The 10,694-nt window shown below is 32.7% G+C and overlaps 1 protein-coding gene across 2 annotated transcripts in view; it reads right to left on the bottom strand.

Annotated features, from left to right (window-relative positions):
* LOC117105241 (lysophospholipase D GDPD1-like) overlaps nt 1–10,694 on the bottom strand; it is a 21,973-nt gene continuing 11,279 nt past the window's right edge. For both annotated transcript variants that reach the window (XM_033246325.1, XM_033246326.1), the window contains 5 exons: nt 10,431–10,476; nt 8,928–9,052; nt 8,379–8,608; nt 3,769–3,871; nt 1–2,647 (listed from right to left, as the gene is read on the bottom strand). In XM_033246325.1, coding sequence (XP_033102216.1) covers nt 2,462–2,647; nt 3,769–3,871; nt 8,379–8,608; nt 8,928–9,052; nt 10,431–10,476 — 690 coding nt within the window. In that variant the 3' untranslated portion in view covers nt 1–2,461. The remainder of the gene's footprint in view (nt 2,648–3,768; nt 3,872–8,378; nt 8,609–8,927; nt 9,053–10,430; nt 10,477–10,694) is intronic.

Here is a 10,694-nt window from a genome sequence, read left to right as displayed (position 1 = left end):
TATATTTTATAACACATGTGCAGCTATAGAATAATTATACAATACTTACATAATTGCAAAATAATATACGGATAGTTACAGAAAATGTTACAAAGTATATATAGAGTTGTCTGGATTTCGATAAATAGCTATACTCCAAATAAAATCACTGATATCATATAACATTTTCATACCAGCAAGTACAAGAATGATTTTTTTTTTATTCTGGCAAAAAGAAATTATGCATAGATTTAAAAAGGATTTTAAAAATGGTATTTAGCTACAAGAAAATAAACTATTTCAGAAATATTATAATACTTTGTTAATAATAACAATAAAAAAAATTATATATAAATATTGTTGATATTGTTTTTGTTAGTTTCATTGTTCCTAGGACAAAAAAAATAAAAATGAACAAAAACATGCCTCCCACAAATGCATGTGTTTGTGTATGTTTTTAAACTGTCCCTTTGTGCGACCTTAGCAAAAATATCCAAGGAATGGAAACGTCCACTTACTTGCCATCCTATTTAACGGTCATTCAATTATACAAATTTTTAATCCAGTTTTCTCAGACCTTCAAAGTGAACAATGAAAACAATTTACAATTCTACATTCTAAAGTATATTTATGTGAATTCTGGCTACAAAATTCATTGTCTGTAATATCTGTAGGCCTAACACTGGTAGGATGTTTTATACACTGAATTAGTGTAGTTATTGGGCAATAAGGTGGGTATGGTATATTCGGTTAAACAAAAACAATATTTCATTTCATGAGTCCAAAGTAGAAAGATAAGTATTTTGACTATTATGAAGAAGAAATCAGATAAAGAAGATAAAATAAAAAAGGTGTATGTATAGAGGGCAGGCATATATATATGTGCTTTATATTACATAACATTTCAAATTTAAAATAAAATTTAAAAAAAATTAAATAATTATTTCAGAACACGCAACAATCCTAAACATGTTATTAGACATTTAAAATATGATCTTTACACAATAATAATAATAATAATAATAATAATAATAATAATAATAATAATAACAACAACAATACTGCATTTACATAGTGCCTAATGGATCACAGATCTCTAGGCACTTTACAAAACATGAAACATTTTATATTTAAAAATCTAAAATTGTAGCTTATTGCTCAGAATTTTTTAAGAAGTCAGAGGAACACAACTCAACACAGAAATAACATGGCTGAAAGGGCATCTGCTCAGAAAATGTACTGTTTAAAAGAGATCTTTGGGTTAAAATGGTGTGTAACTGGTAAAATACAGTTTACACTAATATAGTATGTCAATCATATTTTGACAAGATGACAGAAAGAAGTAGTGAATATCTGCAATAAAAATTATAATACACAAAGCAGAAATTATGCACGACTAATTTGGCCTTTTTTGTATCAGATACAAATATTCACCCCCCTCCCCTTTAATACTGACCTAGGGTTATGCTGTCTATGAGACATGAGGTATAACACTGTGGTTGGGCAGTATAATGTTTAGCTTCTTAAATATACAAATTTGTGTACTTGTTTTGATAATAAATATTTCTATTACTTTTGTACTAAATTGTTCCCAAGACCTATTTCTCAACATACGGTGGCGTAACAATAATTGTATCTACATACTTATAATGTATACATGTGTATATGGTCATTTATACAGATTATAAATTGTAAATAGGGTGAGTTGAGAGGTCAAATGGTAAGGCAGGGCGCTGCCAACTACAGCCTTTACGTAAGAGATGGTTTAAGACCCCTCTACAGCCTTTACACAAGAGATGGTTTAAGACCCCTTGTCCAGGGTATGAAATTTTTTTCCCTCGACGTCTCAGCCAAATCGATTGGAGGGGCTATAATTTTATATGAATATTTATTAGCTTGATGGCTATATAGATATGCATATAGACTGTAGATTTGTTGATATATAGCCCAGTACCAAGAGCAGACCACAGGAAGGAAGTAAATCAATTGTTAAATGCAAAAGATATATATCATCTATTAGTAAAGATAGATTGATTGATATAAGATAAACATGTAATACTGTATAGCTGACAAACTATATAGATGTATATAGACAGAAAGATTATTGGATGATGGGACATAAGAGCACTGATAGTGATTTATTACTTATTATCACAGGTGGGTGGTTGGCAGGTATTTTGTAATGGAAAGAACTCCAGATCGGTATCTAATTTTAATGGTGGAACTTTTGTGAAATTGCTAAATTGGTTTTAAGTATTAAGTGGGTAAAACACTCCTACAAAATCATTAAAAAAAAAATCACACTTTCACTTTTGATGAGTGTAAATCCAAGTACAGATGTTTGCTGAAATATGTATCAACGATTGTAAGTACAAAAAGCACATGTGTCAGTACAGATATACAAGGTGCGCGTATACACAAATTTACATACGAACACAACTTGTAACAACTGACACTTGTCAGAAGCAGCCACTCAATGTGTTCATTTAGATGCGACACTTTGGTCATCTTTCTCGATTAGATGCTCCTCTTCGTTGTCGTTGAGTATATGATTCTTTGATTGCATGAAATTTTTAAGCTGTTCTGGGTAATCGGTCATGATCCCGGAAGCGCCAAGTTTTAGCGCCCTCTCCCAGTCCTCTTCTTCATTCAATACCCACAAGTAAACCTAGAAAGAAAAATGGGATAATATTGAAGTGTTTTGATTTCATTGACTTGATTCTTAAAGATCTGACAAAGCAAGTAATGAGAGAAAGAGCGGCTGATAATTGTTATGGCTTCTTGCACTAAAGATCCCAGTTCACCTGAGCGATTGGCAGAGAGATATTTTCCTGCTTCTTGTGCTGAAAACCCTGGTTCAAACCTGGCCAGCATCAGGTTATAAATGGAGTCTGAACACTTGGCTCCTTGAATAACCCTCATATTGAGAGAGGCGGGTTATATGTTGCAGTAAGCTGGGTGGCGCTGCTCTGCGGCTGCCGTGGTTCGCCAGGGTCCCAGCCAAATTTACGATTTCTACTTTGAATGAGTGAGCCTATGAGTCATGCATTGCATGTTCAGAAGATATTTATTAATTTTTTTCTGTGTTATGTTATTTTCTCTTTATAATTTTTCATAACTTTTTGTGCCGTGTTCTTTTTATTTTTTATTTCTACCATTGTATACCTGAACATATGTATAGATGTTGGTACAGTGCACTTAATCAACATTCCTGTGTGCAGCTGATGGGGAATTATCTAAATTTCACTTGATGGTTATCACTTTGTAACATTTTTTTCTATTTTTCTTATGTATTGGCCTACAGTCATTTATTGTGATGGGCATTTACCAATGTCTTACTTCATGTCTGTGCATCGACATATTTGATAGGATTGTATATAAACTTATATGTTCAATATGAATGATAACTACTTCTTGCATCTTCCTTTTCATAATTCGTATATTGACCTAGATTATGTTAAAACAAATGAAATTTCTGGAATGCTATTCAATCCGTTGAGTGATTTTGCAAATGATAAATATGATGATACTTCGATATCTTGATTAATAACCTGAATTCATAGGCACCTATACTGGATGAATGCAAATATTTTGATTTAACATTTAATTCTAATTTTGATTCCTCTTTGAACAATAAATTATCCATGTTGCATTTAAATATCAGAAGTCTTACAAATTTATAAAGTTGATTCATTTCAAAGCCTTTTAAAATCAATTGATCTGAATCCCTCGAATATTGGAATTTCTGAAACTTGGATATAAGAAAATCTTTGTAATAGAATTTCATACCTCAATTCCTCTTTTCTTAAGATGTGAAAATAGAAACTTGCTCATAATTAGAAAGTCAACAACAATTATAAGCATTCGTTGGAATTTAGTAAGCTCTTCACCCCTGTAAGAAGAGACAAACAATATTAGCAAATAAGAAAACTATCATTACTACAGTAACACAGGAATTAATGGAAAATTAAAATGTACAAGATTAAAATGAAATAAGTACTTAAAAAAAACGACATGCCCTGAGCTCAATTGAAAAGACTGGTTTGAAGGCATGCCTTTAACTGTCTAGGGGCGGATCCAGGATTTGAAAGAGGAGGGTTCATTTTCCCATAAACCCCAAAACGAAAATCCTCCCCCGGGAAAATCTTGATTCCTAAATGGCCAGAAATGAGCTTTCACGACTTCTGAGGTGTCTTTTAATGACCTTTAATTTCTTCAAAATTCAAGGTTTACCTCTTAAAAAAAAGGTCAGGTGATTTTATCTCATTCTTAGGCCTATACCATAGAAAATAAATCAAAAATAAAGTCAATATATTATTAGGCCTATATCATACCAAGTCTGATGCATCCGGCGTGAACCTCACGCTTTTCGAACAAACCTCAAGCTCTCAAGCCTCTCCTCTAAAATCTCACACTTTTCCAATGATCTCAAGCTTTATTTGATTAAACCCAAACTTTTTATCGAAATACTATAAACCTTCGTAATTCTATATTATATCAGGCCCATATCATCGAAAACTCTATTGTTCCTGTTTTTGTTTTAAGGTTTAATATCAGCACTAGAAATATTCAGAGTGCACCAGAGAGCATCTAAGCCCAAAATTTTTTTGGGCCCTTGGACAGGCCCTCGACTCACGTCAATTGGGTTTATTTTCTGTTAAATCTCAAGCCTCTAGCTGCTGTACCTCCAACTTGGCATGTATTCTATATTCCAACATTATTGAGTAGTTGGATACTTTCTTCCATAGATCAATGAAATGATAGGCATGAAGAACACACTTTTTATACATAAATTATTACGACGTCGTGCCACAACAGTGTTTTTAATGGTATTTAATTGAATGCTACAGTAGTTGAGCTAAGCCTATTTTGTCCGATCTGCCAACCTATGCCTAGGTAGGTTACATAGTTACCAACCTGAAATAATTGAAATGCGTGATTAGAAACGTGGGCCGGCGGCCAGCAGAGCCCCTGCTAGGGTCCAGGGTTGGGGCCCCGGTGGGGGTTCTGGGGGGCCCCAACCCTCTGGGCGTTCTGACAATCTGAGCATTTTTAAGCTGTTTTTAGGGAGTGTTTATTGACAATATCAGGTACATAAACAAAAATGTTTTTAAAGCCATGTACAATTCGAGTTTCAATGTATGTTTAATTTGAGCACCCGAACTATGTACACAAACATTCATCACTCAAACAAACAAAAAAATGAATGAAAAAAGTGAACCTTCCCTAACATTCGACACTCTTTCTACCCCTCCTGTTATACTCCTACACCCCTGATTCTTAATTAATTTGTTTAAAGGGCCAACATTTATTTTAAGTTGGGCTCAAAGGCCAAAAGATAATATCTGAGTACCGGTAATTAAGCAAGTCTTTATAATGTTTTTGATAATTTCGAATTCTACTTTTTGTTACAATATTTGGTAACAAATTCTGTAACTTTAAGCAAAGAATACATACATAATTATCAATATTCTGTTCACATCCTAGTTGGTTAAAACAATAAGAAATTGCTTTCGGTGTATAATAAACGTTAGTAACATAACCATTAAAAATATATATAATATGCATACATTATAAAACATAAATTGACCTAATTTTCTGATAGATAAACAAATTAAATAACATTAATTAAATGAAATATATTTAATGATATAGGCGTATTTGCTACCATAACCGTAACACATAATTTGAAATATAAGTAGGCATATCGTAGAAGAGAATCACTAATGGGCATTGACCTCAAAAGTACTGTAGAAGTACAGAAAAAATACTTCCGCTACTTGCTTGAGTGTTTTTTGTGGATGCAGAAAAATATGGGCATATAGAACTACTAGAAAATAGGCGTGACATCGAAATTCCAAAAGAGGAAACATGTTATAATATCCTGTTTTCTTTCCTCTATTTCTTATGTAAAACTGGATTTAAACTTTTAAAAGGTTTCTACAATGTTGCGAATGCATCAATAGTCAATTAGTCAATTGATTGAATAACACTTTTGTATCATCGGCACACCTTTTTAGTGTAACCTTACAACGACTAGACAATAATTAATTGATATAGAGAAAACACAAAATAAAAAAAAAAAAGAAAAATAATGTTCTCCCTCTTATAAAGTATTATGAAAATAAGTTGATGGGGGGGGGGGGGGGGGGGAAGAAGAAAAAAAAAAAAGGGGGGGGGGGGGGGGATAATAGCTTGGGGAATAACTCTCTAGGTAGAAAACAATTCGTGGGGAAAATTAGCAGGTGGCAAGTAGCCACTGTAATAGTGCTATATTCTGTAAAGTAAAGCCTCAAACCACCTCGATTTTGAATCTACTAAATTTTAAAATCTTCCCAGACTTTTCCAGATATAGCTACAGTAGAACTAACTTAATTTTTGGTGTTTTTTGATAGCAGATTATTTTTTTTAGATTTTAGTGGGTTAACCTGACTGAAAGACAAGCTTGTGTACAAACCAACAAGCACATTCATCTTCTATACAATAGGAGCCATGTTCACATGCATGATCTTTTTATAATTAAAAATCAAAATTTAAAAGACATTTTGAAAACAAGGAAAAAAAAAAAAAAAAAAAAACAATTTCTCCCATATTACAGAAACTTCTTTTTGGATGAAGTTGAAACTAATACAAAAACAAATTCTTTTGTATTTAAAATAATTTTTTAAAATTAATTAAGAAACAGAAAATTCAAGATTAAATACATTAAAAATAACAAGCTTCTGTTCTTCTGACTTTTGGTAGTTAATATATATATATATATATATATATAGATTAAAAGGCAAAATACTGGAAAACAACAATGCTGTGGGAAACAATGGCTGGATCTCAGTAGAGATACAAAAATGATAAGCAACAGCTAAAGAGTAAACGTAAGTAAACAGCCAGAAATAGAACCAGAGCTTTCGGACAACACTAGTCCTTCCTCAGTGGCGAGTATATATATATATATATATATATATATATATATAATATATTTTTTAGGAATTTCATTGTTGTCTTCATTTATAATGAGAAAATTATTTATCAAAATATTTAATTTAATTTGTTTTTATTTTTGGATAGCTTCATGGGTCTAATTTAAATCTAAATGGGCCTAACACCTATTAGGAACCATGGTCCTACACATAGGAGGTCAGCCTTACCCACCATAACCAGAACCAGTTAACCATACCAATCAATTTTTAGTAACGCGTCAGTTAATTAAGTATTCACGTAAATACTGTACTTACATGACTGTGTGCATGTTTGATGTTAACAACTGCACATAATCAACATTAGTTGTGACAATGAATGCGCAAGACAGCATGCGCCGCCAAAGCTTTCGGTGAATTGAATCTCAAACGAGATAACGAAAGCTCTCTAATGACTCAAGTTACTGCTTGATTGTTTTATATTTTTAATAAAACTAATTTCTTCTAATTTTAAATATATTTTCCCTGAACTCGTGATTATTCGTCGTCATGCGTAGACTAAATGCGTGACAAATTTAAGATCACGCATGTGTTTCTGCCAAATGCTTGTTACATCCAAAATCACTTTGAAATGCGGGACCGTCCCGCACGATGCAAGATGGTTGGTAATGCCTTTTGTAAGCCAGGAACCAATAGTATTTTGTTACGTTTCTTCACAGGGGGGTTTGTCTGAACCCCTTGAACCTCCCCCCCCCCCCTGGCCCCTGGATCCACCACTGACTGTCTAACAGAGTTAAATTTCTTAATTGAAGGAGGCAGAAGATTCCATAATTGAGCTGCTGTAGAGTCTTCGCCGATACGCTTTTACGGATCATTGGCTCGACAAGGCGTATGGTAGAGGGCGATCCAGATGTACACTGAGCATATGCCCGAAAGAAATTTGCAGACTATAAGAAGTAGTTTGAATTTGATTTTTTGCTGGACTAGTAAATAATGGAGTTATAAATGAGGGGAGACATGGGAATACAAGCTTTACAAGAAAAAATATGTATGAAGCAAAAGCTTTGGACAATTAAAATGTTGAATGCATTTCTTCTTGTTAATTTCCATTTACCTTGTGAAATTAACATGAACAGTTTGTGTCTACTCAAGAACACAAAATAGTGTTACGAAAAGCTAGAGTACGATGTTCAAAAAAATAATATGATTTTTCTAGTGTTAGGTGTTGCTGCTGCTTACATCAGCTCAGGAGCAGGCAACCCCACCAGCTACCCAATTTAGATTCCTGGGTGAAGAGAAGCAACGCAGATAAAGTGCCTTGATCAAGGACACAAGCAAAATGCACAGCAAGGGATTGAAACCCCGACAAACCGCAAATAACTACAAAAAAATAATACAGGACTATATAAATGGTATATTACATACAATCTGATTCCACCTTGCATAAGAATGAAAAATATAATAAAAAAAATAATTATACTTTACCAGTACTTTGTAAATATACTTGGCATAGGTATTTCTAAAAACTGCTCTTTAATTGGACAAAATGGAAGGAGGCCTAAGTAGAACTGTAGCACTACCCTTGTCACTCCCCAGACGCTGAAACAAAGGGGAATCTTAGGGTTCTCTTTGTAGCATTTTTTGGCAATACTCTCTCTAAAGTTTCCCCATACTGTGATTTCTTCTCTATCAAAGTCCTTAACCATACTTGAAACCTGCAATGATAAACAATAATTGATTTGGTTTATTTGGACTACTGTAGCAATGTTGCTGTTGCTGCTACTGCTATGGTCATCCAAGGGTTCCTTGGCCTGAAGAAAGCAACCGTAATAATTTCTGAAACTGTTGCTAAGGCATGAAAAACAAAATAGATGTGTTCCTATTTTACTCTATGGAATCAGATGAAACTCTTTGTGAAGCTTTTCCACTGTTGCGGGAAAGCTAAAGTTAAGAACATGGGGTAGAATGGCAAAAAGAATTTAGATTTTGATTTAAATTTAATCAGCAGGATCAAGACAAAATCAAATTTAGTACCTTCGAAATGAACTCATCATCATCACGCTTTATATCAATGTTGATAGGAACTCCCGGGTACGTCTTTAGTACATCGTACAAAAGAGGGATACCACGGTCCTCGGACTCTGACCTGCATATTTCACCTGGACATAAATAAAAAAATGAAAATAAGAGTTAAGTTGAAAAAATATGATGATTAATATCTACCTTCATTGCAATTTTTAATTTATTTTATTAATTGTTTAAAGCCCAAGGATATGCCAATCAGTGAACTTAAATCACTTTTATAAGTGGCCTATCCCATACAGAAGACAAACATAAACACACGATGCTCTACATAGACTAAGTCCCATTTTGACGGTTAGGGAATGGAGTTGTTTCTGGTCGTGGGAAAAATTCCTTTGACAGGAACTGACACAGGAGCCTGGGACTGGATAATAACAATAATACATTTCTAATGTTTATTTTTAGAAAGTTTGATGATTAAAAAAACAGTTTTTATGATATTTAACGATCATGTTGGTGGTGGTGTTGGCGGTGTTGGCAACAGCGTTGATGGCAAGTGGTGGTGGTGATGATAATGATAATGAATATAGTGATGATATTCAATCAATCAATCAATCAATCAATCGAAATAACTTGTATAGCGTCAAATTCCATCACATGATGTAATGTTCTATGGCGCTGAAAACGTGTATAATTTTAAAGTGCACAAAACTGTTAATGCATTTATCTTCAATAATAATAATAATTGTAGTATCAGCATTGCTGTTATTGAGATTGAAATGCTTTACAGAAAAGATTTTAGTTTCTTTTTGAAAATGGCAACATTTATGGCAGTTTTAATGTGAAAAGGAAGCGTGTTCCATAAAACAGAAGCTACACATGAAAGTGATCGTCTGCCATATGTATGGATTTTCACATGAAGTAGATGTTGTTTAGAAGATCTCGGGTTACGAGAAGTCATTTAATGATAATGAATATGGTGATACAGATACACTTTATTGTCATTCACAGTGCGATTAAGACCAATCCATGACAGCTGCAGTTCAGTGATAATAAAGATAAAGATAAAAATAAACATAATTGCAATTCATGACATTTCCAACTTTGTTATGTACAGTACAATCAAGTTTTTCAATTTCATATTCTCTTAGATTTTAATTACTATTCTTTCCAATTGCTTTTCTTGATATTTCAAACTTTGTATGTGTAATAATTTTTCAAACTTTTTAAACATTTTATAAGTTTTCCAATTTTAATATTTTCTTAAATGTTTATATAGTATTTATTCTCTAACAAAATCAGAAATAACATAACAATAAATATTTAAAGGTTATCAATAATGTTTTTGTATTTCTATTTTTATTAAAATGTATATACCCATGATAATGATGATAATGAATATGGTGATGATGATGATGATGATGATATTGATAATGACAACATTGTAGGTGATGGTAGTAGAAAAATATACATTTAAAAGTAGAACCTTATTATAATAAAATAACTAGCAATTACCTTTGGACATTTGAATTTTCAAAGAACTATTGAGTTTTGGTAGATCCTGAAATAGAAACATAAAATACATTAAATATAAGTAATTTTGATAATTGCTCCTGCCCCCTCATTTTTACTTGATATGTGATACTATAAATGTCTTTGGGTAAACAATATAGTATTTGAATAGGGCCACAACCTTTAATTGATTGATGATGGTTTAATAAATACAAGCTCAAATGTATTACATGCTAAATTGCTTCTTGCCATGCCATCTGGACCTAG

Source organism: Anneissia japonica, unplaced genomic scaffold (assembly GCF_011630105.1).
Source record: "Anneissia japonica isolate Jap-2015-1 unplaced genomic scaffold, ASM1163010v1 scaffold287726_len2788222_cov184, whole genome shotgun sequence".
Classification (NCBI taxonomy): Eukaryota; Metazoa; Echinodermata; class Crinoidea; order Comatulida; family Comatulidae; genus Anneissia; species Anneissia japonica.
The sequence above is the reverse complement of the archived record's forward strand: the minus strand, read 5'-3'. Positions and strand labels throughout refer to the sequence as shown.